The following is an 18,860-nucleotide window of genomic DNA, read 5'->3' as shown; positions in this document are numbered from 1 at the left end:
GTATAATCAGCTAAGTCCTAATATATAATACTGGATTCTGTATTCAATACCTTGTGATAAAATCTGTAATGGAAAAGAATATGAAAAAGAATATGTGTACACACACACACACACACACACACACACACACACATCAGGTCCCATTGCACCCAGGGATCATGGCATCTGGTCCCATCACTTCATGGCAAATAGATGGAGAAACAGTGGAAACAGTGGCAAATTTTATTTTTGGGGGGCTCCAAAATCACTGCAGATGGTGACCGAAGCCATGGAATTAAAAGACGTTTACTCCTTGGAAGAAAAGTTATAATCTAGACAGCATATTAAAAAGTAGAGACATTACTTTGCCAACAAAGTTCCATCTAGTCAAGGCTATGGTTTTCCAGTGGTCATGTATGGATATGAGAGTTGGACTATAAAGAAAGCTGAGCACTGAAGAATTGATGCTTTTGAACTGTGGTGTTGGAGAAGACTCTTGAGAGTCCCTTGGACTGCAAGGAGATCCAACCAGTTAATCCTAAGGGAAATCAGTCCTGAATATTCATTGGAAGGACTGATGGTGAAGCTGAAACTCCAATACTCTGGCCACCTGACGCAAAGAGCTGACTCCTCTGATGCTAGGAAAGATTGAAGAGAGGAGAAGGGGATGACAGAAGATGAGATGGTTGGATGGCATCACCAACTCAATGCGCATGAGTTTGAGTAAACTCTGGGAGTTGGTAATGGACATGGAAGCCTGGCGTGCTGCAGTCCATGGGGTCACAAAGAGTCAGACATGACTGAGAGACTGAACTGAACTGAATTGATACACATACACACACACACACACACACACAAAACAGTGAGAGCAGAAAGTAGCATAATATTGTAAAGTAACAATACTTCAATTAACTTTTTTGAAAAAAAAAAATAAGAATTGCCCATAGTTCCTCTCACACTCTGCTATCTCATTACTTCTGACCCCAACTCTTTTCTCTGCAGAGAATCCCTCTTCTTTTCCCCATTGCCCACAGCCCTTTCTTTCTTTCTTTTTTTTTAAAATTAATTTTGTATTGGAGTATAGCCAATTGACAATATTATGATAGTTTCAGGTGGACTGCAAATGAACTCAGCCATACAGATACAGGTACCCATTCTTCCCCAGATTCCCCTCCCATCCAGGCTGCCACGTAACATTGAGCAGAGTTCCCTGTGCTACACAGTAGGTTATTGTTGATTGCCCATTTTAAATATAGCAGTGTACTCAACCCATTGTTGATACTATTCTCAGGCCTTCTAGGGAGACTCCCTTAACCTACACTCACCCTCTTTGGCCACTTCGGGCTGAATTGAGCGACTTACCCTGGTTCTGCCGCCCTCATCACCCCTAATCTGCCCCGTCCCCCTTTGCACAGCCCCCAGGGGGCCATTTGCATAGAATCCAGTATAATTTGCCTCAACCCAAGCGGGCTTCCTCATGCCTCCATGAGTCTGCAGGGTTAGAATTACTGCAATTCCCTCTCTTCCTCAAAGCCTCCTTTGAGCCCATCGGCCTGCTCTGAACTCCCACAGGGGGCTGACATGAAGCCTCCACCCTGTGCCAGGGCTGAGCAGTCACCGTGCTCCTTTATTCACCTTAGCATCCCCAGGTTCCCCAACTCACAAAGTGTGAAGTTTCAGTGAAGTTCTAGGGTAAGCATGTAATTTATGATCCCAACCTGGACACCTTGGAGATAGGGAGGGAGACAGTTAAACTCTATGGTAGGACAGAACACTGGGACTGTCCCTGGTCACCCCTCTTGTCACCTGTTCTATTTCAGGGATTGCTAGAGCTGACTTTCCATGTTCCTGCATCTGAGGGCTCTGGTTGAAATGAAGCTCTGTGAGGGCTGAGGCCCTTAGTGTTCCCCTCTCCTTGTGACTCCCACCATGCCGGCACAGGATAGTGTCTCCATAGTTATTTCAGGAGAATGGATGTCCCAGACTGCCCTTTACTCTCAGGAGGTTAGTTTTGCGGGAGACACTGGGCCAGCCAATGCCTGTGCTCAGCCAGTACCCACCGTCATGGTCCCCACAGCTATGGTTATCTTAGAGTTCCCCACTCCTATTTTTTTCATTTGTAAGACTTTCTGAATTCTGTAAGATTATACTTTGAAACCTCTACCTTAGTATTATACAGAAGTCATCTTTCCATAAAAATTTCCACTCAATTGTGTCCATACTGACTCGACTTCTACCTTTTCTGGAGAAATTTTACACTCTATTTAGTAGCAGCTGCAATGAGGTGACTGGGCCTGCAGAGGGCTCCCTCCTCTCAGCAGCAGTCGGAAGATCAGTTAGTTCAGTTCAGTTCAGTTGTTCAGTCGTGTCTGACTCTTTGTGACCCCATGAATCGTAGCCCGCCAGCCCTCCCTGTCCATCACCAACTCCCGGAGTTCACTCAGACTCATGTCCATCGAGTCGGTGATGCCATCCAGCCATCTCATCCTCGGTCGTCCCCTTCTCCTCCTGCCCCCAATCCCTCCCACCGTCAGGGTCTTTTCCAACGAGAACTCTTCTCATGAGGTGGCCAAAGTACTGGAGTTTTAGCTTTAGCATCAGTCCTTCCGAAGAACACCCAGGACTGATCTCCTTCAGAATGGACTGGTTGGATCTCCTTGCAGTCCAAGGGACTCTCAAAGGTTCTTGCAAGTTCCAGATTTGCAAACCAGCTCCTAGTGTTGTCCCCTCACCTCTTGGGTGTAGTATTGAGGGGACACTGGGTAGTCGATGCTGTAGATGGTGAAGACAACAGGAGACAGGGTCTTGGTATTGTTACATGATATCATTTGCTGTAGCGAAAGAAGGAGGTTGGCCCAGGTGATCCTTGGTATGTGGGGAGCTGGGAATTACCCTGTGGCATGACCCTTCACCTGGTCATCCTGGTTGGGCCTGGGGTTGATGCGCCTCTGGATGTTGCTGACCGGGTCACTTGGGCCAACCAGCAATGGGCTCCCGGTACCCACAAAGGCCTGGCATCCATCAGAAGAAGCAATAACCGTTCCATTTATTATTTATTTATGGAGATGCTGAGAGAAAATGGGAAAAATCGGCACCAGGGTCACTCTGAAGTCTCCCCTGTGACTGCCCCCTCCCTGAATGTCTCCCGAGCAGCCCTTCAGCTCTTGCCCTGACTCCACTTTCCTTTTCTCTGGTCACATCACGTTTTTGTTTTTGTTTTTTCTCTCTCTCTCTTTTTAAAAAATTTTTATTTTTACTTTATTTTACTTTACAATACTGTATTGGTTTTGCCATACATTGACATGAATCCACCACGGGTGTACATGCGTTCCCAAATATGAACCCCCCTCCCACCTCCCTCCCCATAACATCTCTGTGGGTCATCCCCATGCACCAGCCCCAAGCATGCTGTATCCTGCGTCAGACATAGACTAGCGATTCAATTCTTACATGATAGTATACATGATAGAATGCCATTCTCCCATATCATCCCACCCTCTCCCTCTCCCTCTGAGTCCAAAAGTCCATTATACACAGCTGCATCTTTTTTTCCTGTCTTGCATACAGGGTCGTCATTGCCATCTTTCTAAATTCCATATATATGTGTTAGTATACTGTATTGGTGTTTTTCTTTCTGGCTTATTTCACTCTGTATAATCGGCTCCAGTTTCATCCATCTCATCAGAACTGATTCAAATGAATTCTTTTTAATGGCTGAGTAATACTCCATTGTGTATATGTACCACAGCTTTCTTATCCATTCATCTGCTGATGGACATCTAGGTTGTTTCCATGTCCTGGCTATTATAAACAGTGCTGCGATGAACATTGGGGTACATGTGTCTCTTTCAATTCTGGTTTCCTCGGTGTGTATGCCCAGCAGTGGGATTGCTGGGTCATAAGGGAGTTCTATGTGCAATTTTTTAAGGAATCTCCACACTGTTCTCCAAAGTGGCTGTACTAGTTTGCATTCCCACCAACAGTGTAGGAGGGTTTCCTTTTCTCCACACCCTCTCCAGCATTTATTGCTTGCAGATTTTTGGATCACAGACATTCTGACTGGTGTGAAGTGGTACCTCACTGTGGTTTTGATTTGCATTTCTCTAATAATGAGTGATGTTGAGCATCTTTTCATGTGTTTGTTAGCCATCCATATGTCTTCTTTGGAGAAATGTCTATTTAGTTCTTTGGCCCATTTTTTGATTGGGTCGTTTATTTTTCTGGAATTGAACTGCATAAGTTGCTTGTATATTTTTGAGATTAGTTGTTTGTCAGTTGTTTCATTTGCTATTATTTTCTCCCATTCCGAAGGCTGTCTCTTCACCTTGCTTATATTTTCCTTTGTTGTGCAGAAGCTTTTAATTTTAATTAGATCCCATTTGTTTATTTTTGCTTTTATTTCCAGTATTCTGGGAGGTGGATCATAGAGGATCCTGCTGTGATTTATGTCTGAGAGTGTTTTGCCTATATTCTCCTCTAGGAGTTCTATAGTTTCTGGTCTTACATTTAGATCTTTAATCCATTTTGAGTTTATTTTTATGTGCGGTGTTAGAAAGTGATCTAGTTTCATTCTTTTACAAGGGGCTGACCAGTTTTCCCAGCACCACTTGTTAAAGAGATTGTCTTTAATCCATTGTATATTCTTGCCTCCTTTGTCAAAGATAAGGTGTCCATAGGTGTGTGGATTTATCTCTGGGCTTTCTATTTTGTTCCATTGATCTATATTTCTGTCTTTGTGCCAGTACCATACTGTCTTGATGACTGTGGCTTTGTAGTAGAGCCTGAAGTCAGGCAAGTTGATTCCTCCAGTTCCATTCTTCTTTCTCAAGATTGCTTTGGCTATTTGAGGTTTTTCGTATTTCCATCCAAATCTTGAAATTATTTGTTCTAGTTCTGTGAAAAATATGGCTGGTAGCTTGGTAGGGATTGCATTGAATTTGTAAATTGCTTTGGGTAGTATACTCATTTTTACTATATTGATTCTTCCAATCCATGAACATGGTATATTTCTCCATCTATTAGTGTCCTCTTTGATTTCTTTCATCAGTGTTTTATAGTTTTCTATATATAGGTCTTTAGTTTCTTTAGGTAGATATATTCCTAAGTATTTTATTCTTTTCATTGCAATGGTGAATGGAATTGTTTCCTTAATTTCTTTTTCTACTTTCTCGTTATTAGTGTATAGGAATGCAAGGGATTTCTGTGTGTTGATTTTATATCCTGCAACTTTACTATATTCATTGATTAGCTCTAGTAATTTTCTGGTGGAATCTCTAGAGTTTTCTATGTAGAGGATCATGTCATCGGCAAACAGTGAGAGTTTTACTTCTTCTTTTCCAATTTGGATTCCTTTTATTTCTTTTTCTGCTCTGATTGCTGTGGCCAAAACTTCCAGAACTATGTTGAATAGTAGTGGTGAAACTGGGCACCCTTGTCTTGTTCCTGACTTTAGGGGAAATGCTTTCAATTTTTCACCATTGAGGATAATGTTTGCTGTGGGTTTGTCATATATAGCTTTGATTATGTTGAGGTATGTTCCTTCTATTCCTGCTTTCTGGAGAGTTTTTTTTTTTATCATAAATGGATGTTGAATTTTGTCAAAGGCCTTCTCTGCATCTATTGAGATAATCATATGGCTTTTATTTTTCAATTTGTTAAAGTGGTGAATTACATTGATTGATTTGCAGATATTGAAGAATCCTTGCATCCCTGGGGTAAAGCCCACTTGGTCATGGTGTATGATCTTTTTAATGTGTTGTTGGATTCTGATTGCTAGAATTTTGTTGAGGATTTTTGCATCTATGTTCATCAGTGATATTGGCCTGTAGTTTTCTTTTTTCACATCACGTTTTTGACTTCCTTTCAGTTCTTGAATGCACACTGTATTGTCCCTCCGGGCCTGCGCTTGTGCTGGAGCCCTTCCTAGAAGACCCCTCGTCCTCTTTGTCTAGCTAATTTCTCCACATCTTCCAGGTTCCTAGTTAAGTGTCACATTGCCAGGAAAGCCTTCACCCCAGATCAGATCAGGTTCCTGTCCTAGTCACTCTCTGCAGGCACTTTCTCAAGTCTAGCTTGTACCAAAACAGTAATTCAGTGTGTGTGTGTGAGTCGTTTCATATACATCTGCCTTAGCAGATGCAAGGGCAAGTTGTATCCTCAGTGTCTTCCTCTAGAGCCAGACACACAGTGGATGCATAATATATGTTTGCTGAATGAATGAAGAACACCCAGAGACATGTATCTGGTGTCTCATCAATGATGGGTCAACCCACACAGTGAAGATGGAGGTCTCCAGGCAGCAGATACTCAGAGTGGTGGTGGGGGAGACACAGGCGGCTCTTGGAGAGCATGTCTCCCAGCACTGCCCCCTCACTGGGCTTAGACACTGAAGCTCTGGCCAGGGGATGCCTGAGCTAGCCCAAGGGACTCCAAAGGACAAGAAGGCTTTTGTCTGAGGATATCATACAGAATCCCATCAATTTTTGCCCTTCCTTCCGAGGCCACTCCTGGGTCCTAGCTTCCTGATTCTCTCTGTCACAGGAGAGAATGTGTGCTTAGTTTGGGCAGTAAGTAGCATTGGTTAGGTGGGGTGTCTCTTTGTATATGTTGCTTTCAGGTCTCAAGACTGAGGCCAACTTCTCTCCACTGCTGGGTAACTTCTCCCTGAGGAGACCAGTTTTCCTGGTTTGTCTAGGACTTTCTCAGTTTTTCAACTGGCAGTTCTGTGTACTGAGAACCTCCAAGGTCTTGGGTAGCCCTGGTCAGTAGGTCATCTTATCACAACCCTGTTTAGGCTGATGAAATTCCCCCTGATCCTCTTTTCAGCACAACATAGGTTTCTCAATCCATGGTCCCCACCTCATAGCATAGGGATGCAGCCCTCCTCCAGGCACCCAGGACTCTTTGGACCCTTTCAGGACCCTGGTCAGAGACCTGGTTAGGTTCCAGGGAGCAACTATGAATCTGTGGGTGATGTGTATCTATGTTTGTGTCTCTGTGTATATGTGTGTTTATATCTGTGTGCCTGTAAGTGTGTTTATGTGTGTCTCTATGTGTGGAGCATATGTTTGTTTGTGACTGTGCATGCAGTTATGTGTGTCTGCATGTGTACACATGCACGTGTGGGAGCATCACTTGGGGTGGCCCTCAGAGGGAGAGGCTTACCGGCCCATGAGCATATGCCAGGAGCAGGCTTGGGTCACAGGTGCCCACTTGAGATCTTCCTTGTAATAGGCATGATCCACCCCACCAAACATGACCACACTGCTGTTCTCTGGCCATCTGAAAAGAGAAGGAAGAAGGGGGCTGGTTGGAGGAGAGTAATACCAGGCACTGTCTGAGGGCTGTGCTTCTCTACAAAGCAGGGGCACTACTACAGTCCCCATTTTAAAGATGTAGAAACTGAGGCTCTGAGGGATTCAGTACCTGACCCAGGTCAGTCACTGTCTAATAAGTGCCACAGAAGAGGTTCAAAGCTGAGCAGCCTGGCCTGGCTCTGACCACCCAACCTTCTGAAGAGTGCCTGGTCCTTTCCAGCAACCTGACTGCTGAGATACACTCTCAGAGGACAACATGCTTGAGGGGTCAGGCTTCCTCCTTATCTAGCTTGTAATTTTTCAGGAAAGCCAAAGCCAGAGGGCGCTTTGAGCGTGGGGATTCAGGCATACCCACAATCGGCTTCACTTGCTCGTGACCAGTGCTGTCCATGGGGCTCACAACTGAGCAGGCTCCCCATCTCTGCTATCCTTGTCTTGAAATTCCTAATATGTTTGACCAAAAGGTCTCATATGTTCATTTTGCACTGGCTTCTACAAATTCTGTCGCTGGTCCTGGACTCCCTGTGAAATGTTAGTGATAAGGGAAACATTCTTGCCATCTCTATCTGTCTTTCCATATCAAATCCATCAGCAAATCCTGCTCCCTTTTCTTCAGACCCATATCCTGACACCTTCCATTGCTATCCTTCTTACTTCCACTCCTCTGGACCAAACTGCTGTCCTTGAACTCATGAGCATGGTTGTGTTCCAATAAAACTTTATTGACAAAAACCCAATAGTGGGGCCAGATGTGATCCTTGAGATACAGTTCTCCTAGGCTAGACTGTTTCTCAGGAATATTCTGGATCCGGTGGTCTATAATTTTTCATGCAACTGAAAGCATCTTATAACTAATTTATAGAGAGGGCTTGTCCAGTTCAGACTTATCAGCTCAAGTAGAAAGCAAAAACAGGCTGAGAAATGGCTATGATTCCTCAGGTTATCCAGGATGGTTGTGGCCCCTTTGACAGTGAGTCTGTACTGTTAATCTCTTTCTTGAGGCGTGGCCGAAAAGTTAAACTAAAATAAAAGTGATGAGACTCTTGCAAACTTGGAGACCAATACTCCTAATAATGTGAAAAGTGTAAATGCTATGCCACACATCCGTGATCTTTTGTGGTCTTCCTTGACACGTCATGTAAGTGTATTGCTATCCTCAGTTGGAAAGGAGATTGCTAAGAGGAAAAGGCAAAATGAACACTTTAGGGGCAGCCCAGTGACATGTGAGTGACTTTAGGTAGCGGGATGGATGGCAAAGATCAGGGGCGCCTTCAATGCCAGTCTGTGTCAAAGATCTAGGCTAGAGCATTATTACAGTTACAGTTTCAGTATTGGAAGAAATGTGATGCATGCATCAACAAGACACTTTATATCATCCAACAAACATATAAGGAGAGCCCTGTGTGCTGGGGTCTGGGTAGGATGCTGGAAAGTCAAAGTTGAGTAAGACACAGGTGGTCCTTATCTTCAGGGAGCTGGCAGTCTAAGGCAGTTCTCACAAACTCATGGCCTAGGAGGCAAGAAAAATGATAGGAGTGCATCCTGGACAGCCAGCATCACAGGCGCTACCCCTGGGGCAGCCTCTCCTCAGCTCCAGCTAGTGGTTGCCATGCTGGAAAGCAGGCTGATTGGCCCAGTTTAGAGAGAAGTCAGAAGTCTGAATATTTATGTACAATCTTCTGATTTTAAATGTTAGCAACTAGCTTCTTTTTAAAAAAATTCCAAAGAGCATAATGAGAGCCAAATCTCCAACAGCTGTGTGCTGGATTCAGGCTTAAGGCTGTGCAGGCTTTTAGTTCTTGGATAGAGGTGGGAGTAGAGAGGGGACAGGGAGGGGGTTCAGTTGAAAAGGAGTATGACAGGCTGTGTATTGTTTAACATGTGCAGAGTGCATCATGAGAAATGCTGGGCTGGATAAATCATGAGCTGGAATCACGATTGCTGGGAGAAATATCAATAACCTCAGATATGCAGATGATACCACCCTTATGGCAGAAAGCGAAGAGGAACTGAAGAGGCTCTTGATGAAAGTGAAAGAGGAGAGTGAAAAATTTGGCTTAAAGATCAACATTCAAAAAACTAAGATCATGGAATCTGGTCCCAGCACTTCATGGCAAATAGATGGGGAAACAATGGAAAACGTGAGATTTTATTTTGGGGACACGAAAATCAATGCAGATGCGACTGCAGCCATGAAATTAAAGGACGTTTGCTCCTTGGAAGAAAAACTATGACCAACTTAGACAGGATATTAAAAAACAGAGATATTACTTTACCGACAAAGGGCCATCTAGTAAAAGCTATGGTTTTTCCAGTAGTCATGTATGGATGTGAGAGTTGGACCATAAAGAAAGCTGAGGGCTGAAGAATTGATGTTTTTGAACTGTGGTGTTGGAGAAGACTCTTGAGAGTCCCTTGGACTGCAAGGAGATCCAATCAGTCAATTCTAAAGGAAATCAGTCCTGAATATTCATTGGAAGGACTGATGTTGAAGCTGAAGCTCCAATCCTTTGGCCACCTGATGAGAAGAACTGACTCACTGGAAAAGACCCTGATGCTGGGAAAGATTGAAAGCAGGAGGAGAAGGGGAGACAGAGGATGAGATGGTTGTATGGTGTCACTGACTCGATGGCCATGAGTTTGAGTAAGCTCAGGGAGTTGGTGATGGACAGGGGAGCCTGGCGTGCTGCAGTCCATGGGGTCGGAAAGAGTCGGACACGGCTGAGTGACTGAACTGAACTGAGGAAAGCTCCAGGATGCACATGTCTGGAGGTTGCTGCACTGTTTTCCACGTGCTCTGCAAACCTGGAATCATGCTGTTTTGTATTCTGTTCTTTTCTCTCAGTGTCCTATTGGAAGGATTTCCCATAACATTAAATACAATTATCAGGTAGTTCGTTGTGTGATGGCCTATTTATGTTGTGGACTCTTTATGCTCAATAAATTTTGGGAAGTCCTAGATATTGCCTTTTGTGAGAGATTCTGAGGATTTCATTCTTGCTTATTTATATTTGCTGGTGCTTCTGCTCATTGCTTTAAAATAAATGTTAGAAGCAAAATTGTTGTGACAAAGGTCATAAGTATGTTTAGGACAAAACATCTCCAAAAAGATTTAATAAAGTTATACTCTTAAAGAAGTGTTCAGGACTTACCTTTTCGCTATTTTTTCCTGCCTATTCTCTCACTGAAGTCTACAAATTCCAGCTGATTTCATGGCAGTACCCATGCTGAGACCATCTGTGTCTCCCAATACGAATACAGCAGTGTGGTCTGGTGGGAGCATCTCCTAGAGCACCCATTTATTTGCTTATTTATTTTTCTCTTATCTGGGTCTCCCTCAGCCTCTGACCCCTAGTCCCTAGCCAGGCTCTCTATGTCAGATCTCTAGGTGGGACAAAGTGATGGTTTCACTTGCAAGTGTCAAACCATGACAGCTCAAACCAAATAGTGTGTAGCTCTGCCTCTGAAGGAAGCTCAGACAGGCTGAACGCTCTCTGCATCCTGGGTTCTCCTTTTACACGAATGCTTCCTCCCCAGCAGCACTGGGGGCCAAAGGAAGGGGTGTGCTTTGCCCTGGAGGAGGAGGCTGGCTCAGGGATCCACACGGCCCAACACTTGGCAAATGGGACTGGAAAGGACACAGTTGGTGTGGGTGGCAGAGAGCTGGTGATTGGGGTTGAAGGAAAATAGGAATCATCTCAACTTGAAGGGCCTCACAGAGATCCCCCTAGGGCAGAAATTCACTGCCAATGTTCCTCTGAGATGCGGAGGATGGATAGAAGCTATTTTTATTACCCCTTACCATCCCTCTGAAAGCAGGCTTCCCCGATGACTCAAGAGTTAAAGAATTCACCTGAAATGCAGGAGATATGGATTTGATCCCTGGGTTGGGAAGATCCCCTGGAGAAGGAAATGGCCCCTTCCAGTATTCTTGCCTGGAGAATCCCATGGACAGAGGAGCCTGGATGCAGGGGGGGTGGGGGGGCTACAGTTCATGGGGTTGTATAGAGTCAGATGTGACTGAGCATGCAGGCACAACAGCCCTATCCCTCTGGATGGGGAATGGTGGAGTTGGTGGTGCAGTCATAAACACTTCCATGGTCTAGAACATCTTCCTGTCACTGGATCCCCAGTGTCCTTCCAATAAGTCCCCCTTTCCTTGAAGCCAGTTGGAATTGGGCTCCTCTCACTTGTGGTTCAGACTTGGTTCCTGCTCCTTCCTAATCATTATACCCTCCCAGACCCAAACAGAGACACCCATCTGTTTTTGCACCATTAAGAGTGAAACTGTTTATTCTTTTTTTTTAACCATTTATTTATTATTATTATTATTTACTTTATCATGTTGAAACTGTTTATTCTTTACTGAGAATAGGGCCTTGCAGATCATCAGACACAGTTCCTCAGCATCCCTGGATGGGATGGCCCTACCTGGGTGTGTGTGTTTGGAGTGGGCCTGAGTGATTCCTGTAGCAGTGCAGATTTATGCTGCGGGAGCCAGGTCAATCCTGTTTTTACTCCGATCAAAAACGGAGAAATATGCTCTCAGGAAGATGTCACCCAGGATCCAGGTCTCCAAGGGGACCATGTTCTCTGTGCCCCCTTGAAAGCTGCTAAAGCAGAGGCTCTTGGGAATCTGGGGGAGACAGACATACATACCAGTCAGTCTAAGCCCTTACCTGCCATCCCCCTCAATATCCGGAGCAGACAGCTTTTCCATTTTTTCCCTCCTGTGGGGAGAGTCAAGTGGCTCTCACAGCAGCTGCAGAAGTGGGGGTACAGGAACAAGAAGGGCCAAAACATGTGGTTGTCATGACGAGGGGAGGAGGAGAGGATTGGGAGTTTGGGATTATCAGATTCAAACAAATATAGAGAGGATGGTTAAGCAACAAAGTCCTCCTGTATAGCGCAGGGAACTGTATTCAGTAGCCCATGATACACTGTAATGGAGAAGAACATGAAAAAGAATGTGTATATATTTGTACATACATAAAACTGAGTGACTGATGTTCTGCAGAAATTAACACAACATTGTAAAGCAACTATACTTCAAAATACTTAAAAAAAAAAAGAACAAGAATGTCCCATAATTCCCCTCACACTCTTCTGTTTCTTTCCTTCCAACTCCTGCTTGCTCTGTGCTCTGCAGAAAATGCCTATTCTTCTCACCCTTCCCCACAACCCATTCTTTTTCTAAAAGATTTTGATTTTGTATCACAGTGTAGCCAGTTAACAGTATTGTGACACTTTCTGGTGGACCGCAAAGGGACTCAGCCATACAGCTACATGTATCCATTCTCCCCTGGGCTCCCCTCCCATCCAGGCTATTACATAACATCAAGCAGAGTTCCATGTTCAACACAGTAGGTAATTGTTGGTTATCCACTTTAAATAGCAGCGCCCACAACCTGCCCTATATATTGTACTTAGGCCCACTGGGAAGCCTCCTTGGACCCATACTCATCCTCTTTGACCACTCCAGACTGGGTTGAGTGATTTCCCCTGGTGCCCCCCTGATCTGTAGCCCTCATCACCCTTAATCTGCCTCCAGATCCCTTTTGCACCAACCATTCTGCATGGAATTTGGTGTAGATATCCCTCAACCCAAGCAGGCTTCTTCACTCTTCCATGAGGCTGGGGGTTTAGAATTACTGAAATTCCCTGTCTTCCTCAATGCCTTGTTTTGAGCCTATCAGCCTCTTTTGAGAAAGGAAGGGAGACTGTCAATAACTAGGGTGGGCCAGCACACAGGGACCATCCCCAGTCACTCCCCCTTGTCACCTGTCTATTTCAAGGGTTGCTAGAGCTGACTTTCTGTGTTCATCCATCTGAGGGCTTCAGTTGAACTGAAGCTCTTTGAGGTCTGAGGACCTTAGAGTTCCCCTTCCCTTTTTCCTCGACACTGCTGGCACGGGGTGGTGTCTCTCTATTTATTTCAGAATGATGAATCCACCAGACTGCCCTTTACTCTCAAGTGGTTGATTTGTGGGAGGCACTGGCCCAGCCACAGAGCTCAGCAGCATCTTCAATGGTGTGGCTTGACCTGCAGGGGGCGCCCTCCTCCCAGCTACACCCCAAGGTTTCCAGCAAGTCCTAGATTTGGGAACCAGCCCCCAGGGATGAACCCTCACCTTCTGGATGTGGTATTTAGGGGACACTGGGAAGTCAGTGCCATGGATGGTGAAGATAACAGGAGGCAGGTTCGTGGCACCATTACATGACATCATTTGCTGTAAGAAAAAGAGGGAGAGTGGTTGGCCCAGGTGATCCTTGGTGTTTGGGGAGCCCAAAAATGACCCTGTGGCATGACCCTTCACCTCGCTATCCCCAATGGGACTGGGGTTGATGCGCCTCTGAATGCTGCTGACCACATCAGTTGGGCCAGTCAGCAATGAGCTCCCAGTATCCACAATGGCCTGACAAGCAATAACCGTTCATGGAGACGCTGAGAGACAGAGGGACAAAGCAGGCAGCAGGGTCACTCTGAAATCTCTTCAATAACTGCCCCCTGCCTGTCTCCTGAAGAGACATTCAGTTCTTTCCCTGACTCTGTTTACCTTTATTCTGGTCACATCACCTTTTGGACTTCATTTCAGTTCTTGAATAAACTGGCTGTTTTGTGTCTCAGGACCTGTGCTGGTGCCCTTCCTAGAAGACCCTGATCCCCTTTCTATAGTTAATTTCTCCTTCTCTTCCAGGTCCCAGACTAACTGTCGCTTTTTCAGGGGAGTCTTCACCCCAGACTAGATCGAGCATTTGTCTTGCTCACTCTCTGTAGGTCCTTCCCCATGTCTAGCATGTACCAAAGTGGTAATTCACTACTGGACTACCGTGTGAGTCATTTCATCTGTCACTAGATGTGAAGGCGAGTTGTATCCTTAGAGCCTTCCTCAAGTGCCCAGCACACAACGGATGCATGAAGTATGTTTGTTGAATGAAGAACATTCAGAGACCTGTATCCGGTGTCTCACCAATGATGGGTCAGCCCATAGACTGAAGATGGAGGTTCCCGGGGGCAGTAGGTGTTCTGAGTGGTGGTGGGGGAGACACAGGCTGGCCTGGGAGTGGCTGTCTCCCAGCACCACCTCCTCACCCGGCTCAGACACTGAGGCCCCTGCCAGGGGAGCGTGAGCAGACCCAGGGGCCTCCAAAGGACAGGAAAGCTTTTGTCTGAGGGTATCATGCAGAATCTCATCTATTATTGCCCCTTGTTCTCAGGCCACTCCTGGATCCCAGCTTCCTGATTCAGTCACAGCTGCTGCCCCACTGTGTGCCTGGTTTGGGTGGTTGGTAAGTAGCATTGTTTAGGTGGTGTGTCTCTTTTTATGAATTGTTTTAAGTCTCAAGACTGCAGCCAACCTCTCTCCACTGCTGGGTAGCTTCTCCCTGAGTAGATCAGTTTTCCTAGACTTTCAGGACTTTCTCAGTTTTCAGCTGGCAATTCTGTGTACTGAGAACACTCTAGGTCCTGGGTAGCTCTGGTCAGTAGGTCATCTTAACACAACCCTGTTCAGGCTGGTGAAATTCCCCCTGATCCTCTTTTCACCATACTGTAGGGTCTTCTAACCATGCTCCCCACCTTGCACAGGAATGCATCCCTCCCCCAGCTGCTCAGACATCTCTGGATCCTTTTGGGACCCTGGTCAGAGGCCTGGACAGGAGGTCTGAGGCAATTATGTGTGTATGTAGGTGATGTGTGTATCTATATTTGTGTGTCTGTGTTTGTGCATATCTGTGTGCTGTGTGTGTTTATATCTGCACCTATGAGTGTGTTTATATGTGTCTTGTATGTGTTTTTATGTATGTTTGTGGGTGGAGCCAGTGTCTGTGTGTGACTGTGTGTGTCTGTGCATGCACTTGTGTGTGTCTGTCTGTGTGCATGTGTGGAAGCGTCATTGGGGTGACCCTCAGAGGGAGAGGCTCACCGATCCATCATTATCTGCCAGTAGCGTGGTTGAATCACTGGTATCCACTTAAGATCTCCGTGGAAGTAGGAATTGTTGACTCCACTAAATATTACCACGCTGGCGATATCTGGCTGGCTGAATAGAGAAGGATGAGGGGCTTGTTGGAAGAGAGTAACACCAGGCACTGTCTGTGGGCTGTGCTTCTTCACCCATCAGAGGCACTACTATGGTTGTTTTTTTTTTTTCTTGTTCTCTTCTAATCTAGCCATGTAAAGTTATATATTTGTTTTTTGTTGTGCATATTGTTTTAGTGAATACAATAAAAGCTCATAAATTGTACATATGCAGAAATTGAGGTTCAGATGGACTGAGTACCTGACCAAGGTTGGTCCCCATATACTGAGTGCCAAGGAAGAAGTTCAAAGTTGGGCAGCCTAACCTGGTTCCACCACCCAATCTTATGAGGAAGGCCAGGTCCTCTCCAGCCACCTGAGTGCTCAGATATGCCCTCAGAGGTCTCCATGCTGGTGTGGTCTGGCTTTCTCTTTGTCTAATCTATAATTATTCTGGAAAGCCAAGGCCTGAGGGAGCTAAGGGCATGGTTTCAATTTAACTTCACTTGCCTGTGATCAGTGCTGTCCATGGGGCTTACAGCTGAGCAGACCTCCAAATCTACTATCCCTGTCTTAAAATTCCAAATGTTTTGAACAAGGGGTTCCACATTTTCATTTTGGACTGGCTCTTGCAAACTCTGTAGCTGGTCCTGGGCCTCTGGTGAAATGTTACTGAGGAAGGAAATGTTCTCTCCATCCCACTCCTTCCTTCCATATCAAATTTATCAGCAAATCCTGTTACCTTTTCCTCCAATATCCAGTATCCTGACATCTATTGCTCTCTCTTTTATCTCTACCCACCACCCCCCTCCAACCTGGACAAAATTACTGTCCTTGAGCCCAACAGCACGGTTGTGTTTCAGTGAAACTTTATTGACGAAACCCAGTGGTGGGGCCAGATGTGATCCTGGGGCCATAGTTCTCCTAGGCTAGACTATCTCTCAGAAATATTCTGGATCTGGTGGTCTATAACTTTTCATGCAACTGCAAGCATCTTACAGCTAATTTAGAGAGAAGACTTGTCCAGCTCAGACTTACCTGCTCAAGTAGAAGGCAAAGACACGCTGAGAAATGACTCTTCGGTTATTCAGGTTGTCGAAGACAGGGCTGGTCCTATCAATGGGAAGGCTGGGGTAGGCCAAGCCCAGGATGCCGTCATAAGGCCCATATTCCATGGCCTCACTGGACAGATTCGTGCTCAGGCCAAATGCTTGCCACACGGTAACAAGGTCCCTGACCTGTGGGAAGAGAGAGTTCCCACATAAAGGTTTGGGAAGTGGGATTGGGCTGGAGTGCAGATTATTAGCATCTCAGAGAAAAACTGAAGCCTGGCTGTACTCTGGCTGGACCTAAGATGGTTAGACAAAGCTGGGACAGGAATTCAGGTTCCATTTGTGTGATGCTGTATATTTTAACAACATCTGCTTCTCCTGAAAACACCACCTGAGTGAGTCAAATTGACCTCAGCCTTCTGTACAGGTGGGGCAACCAAGACTCAGGACAGGACCGAATGGTTCCTGCCTGAGCATGCAGTGAATAGAGAGCAGGCTAGTCTCCTCTTTGGCATCACTATGATGTGATGACAGAAATGGACAGAATTCACTGCAATGCATTGTGGATTCTGTATTTCTCCAGGAAGACCAAAGCCCATTATACAATGTCACTGGCAGGGTTCTTATGAAAATTCGGCCTGGGAAAGAGGCTTTTGCTGATGTGTATACATGTGTGTGAGTGTACGTATGAGAGGAAGAGAGACAGAGAGACACAGGAAGAGTATACTAGGCACTTAAGGGGAGGCAGGCCATAGTTTTTATTAGTCTCAAAGGTCCCCTGGAGTGAGATCCCATTTATCAGGCCCCTTCCACAGCTGTGACCCCTGCTTTACCTGCCTGGATACCTGAAGCCCTGTGCTGTCCAGGGGCACCAGGTCAGTTTTATGCTCTCCCCCAAACCCATACCTACTTTAGCCCTGAAGGACAGCCAAGCTCCATCACTTGAAAAATGTGTGACCTGGTCAGGGCCCTGACTCGCTGCACCTCACGTCCCTTATCCTTATCATGGAGCTAATAATAGTACCTCCTTCCTGGTGTTGTTTCAGGATCAAACAAATTATTAGCATGAATGTACCCTGTAGAGTCTGAGAATATAAAAGTGGGTGCTTTATTATCCCCTCTTTCTGCTCCAGCAAAATGAACTCTGAGCTGCTCGTGGGTAAAGGAGCTATAAATCCACGTGTCAAGCCACTCTCTGGATTAGTTGTTCTGGGAGTTTGTGTGTCAGCAGGGGAGCTGTCTCAGGGACAGGACCCTCCTGGGCAGGTGGCCACTAGGGGATTTGGGGATGGACAGTCTCTGCCAGCTAGTCCTGCATCTGTTTTGCAGGCAGCAGTTGCTTCCAGGGCCAGCCCTGACTACGCCCCTGGTTCCCACATTACCCACACAATGTCAGAGCCAAGATAGCCACTCATTCTCCCAGAGCCAAAGCTGAGGTTGATTGTCTTCCTCATGTCCTGGAAGGTGCTGGACTGACTAGGGTTGAATTTGCTATTCGTAGCTGCCAACACAAGAGATGCATATCTGTCAGGTGCCAAGGATAGAGAAGCGGGTGGGAAGGGCAGGACAAGATGGGTGGGGGGAGCAGGTACTCACAGCAGCTGGAACTTTGGCAGTAGACAGAGAGCACTCACAAGTCAGATGAGCTGGTGTCAAAGATGACCTGGAACTGTTGAGGGGGTGTTCCAATGGTGATGTTGCTGATGTAGGCCATCTATAGGGGCTGGGGAGGGGAGGTTAGTGCAGGCCAGTCTTCCTGATCACCCCTGATCCCCCAGAGTACTGCTTCCCTCTGGGCAACCCAGGTCTCCAGAAATCACTTTCCAACTGTTCCTCCTCACAGCCTCTGCTCAGATAAGTTGCTGCATTTGAGAAGCTCTCCAGTTTCTTCTTCAAGACCCAGACTGAGGGCCTCCTTCTCCAGGTGGGCCTCCTAGGTCACCCCAGGCCACTCCCTCTAAACTCAGACCATGTCCTGTCAGCTATGCGCAGGTGGCCCTTTCATTTGACATGTATTCAATTTTTGTCTCTCTCTCAGCCTGGTCTGTGCATTCTTGAAGAAGAGATAAGACTCTTAAAACAACAACAACAACAACAACAACAACAGAAACTATAACTATAGTCTTGGACTTTTATGGCCTCACATGTCTTTGGGGCTCAGCAACTTTTTTCTGGTATCATTCCTGGATTTGCAGAGGGTGACCTTTCTCTGCACACTTGTTTGCAGTTGGCTATCTTTTGATTGGGCTAGTCATGGCTCACTCTTCATCTTCACTCAATAGCTCACTTTGTTCAGAAAGAACAATCTCCCTCAATCTAATGTCTTGGCACAGAAATGGATGTTGACCTGCCATCTGGTCATTTCTGGGTCCAGTCACCACAGACCAAGAGTTGAGGATGAGAGTGCCTTTTCCTCTGGGAATGGGGTCCTGTTCCCCACTGTTTCTGCCTCCTGCAGGAGCCCCAGCCCTAACATCCCACCTGGCACCTCCA

The 18,860-nt window shown here is 45.9% G+C and overlaps 1 protein-coding gene across 1 annotated transcript; it reads right to left on the bottom strand.

Moving 5' to 3' along the window:
- Positions 1 to 11,778: 11,778 nt before the first annotated feature.
- Positions 11,779 to 18,081, bottom strand: LOC128068571 (pepsin F-like). The gene is given in 8 exon segments (XM_052661684.1): positions 11,779 to 11,931; positions 13,427 to 13,525; positions 13,613 to 13,711; positions 14,389 to 14,440; positions 15,221 to 15,337; positions 16,354 to 16,553; positions 17,750 to 17,868; positions 17,964 to 18,081. Coding segments are annotated over 8 exon segments (957 nt in total).
- Between the last annotated feature and the right edge of the window lie 779 nt (positions 18,082 to 18,860).

The sequence above is a fragment of the Budorcas taxicolor genome, chromosome 25 (genome assembly GCF_023091745.1).
Source record: "Budorcas taxicolor isolate Tak-1 chromosome 25, Takin1.1, whole genome shotgun sequence".
In the NCBI taxonomy this organism is placed as follows: Eukaryota; Metazoa; Chordata; class Mammalia; order Artiodactyla; family Bovidae; genus Budorcas; species Budorcas taxicolor.
This window is presented reverse-complemented; position numbering and strand designations above follow the sequence as displayed.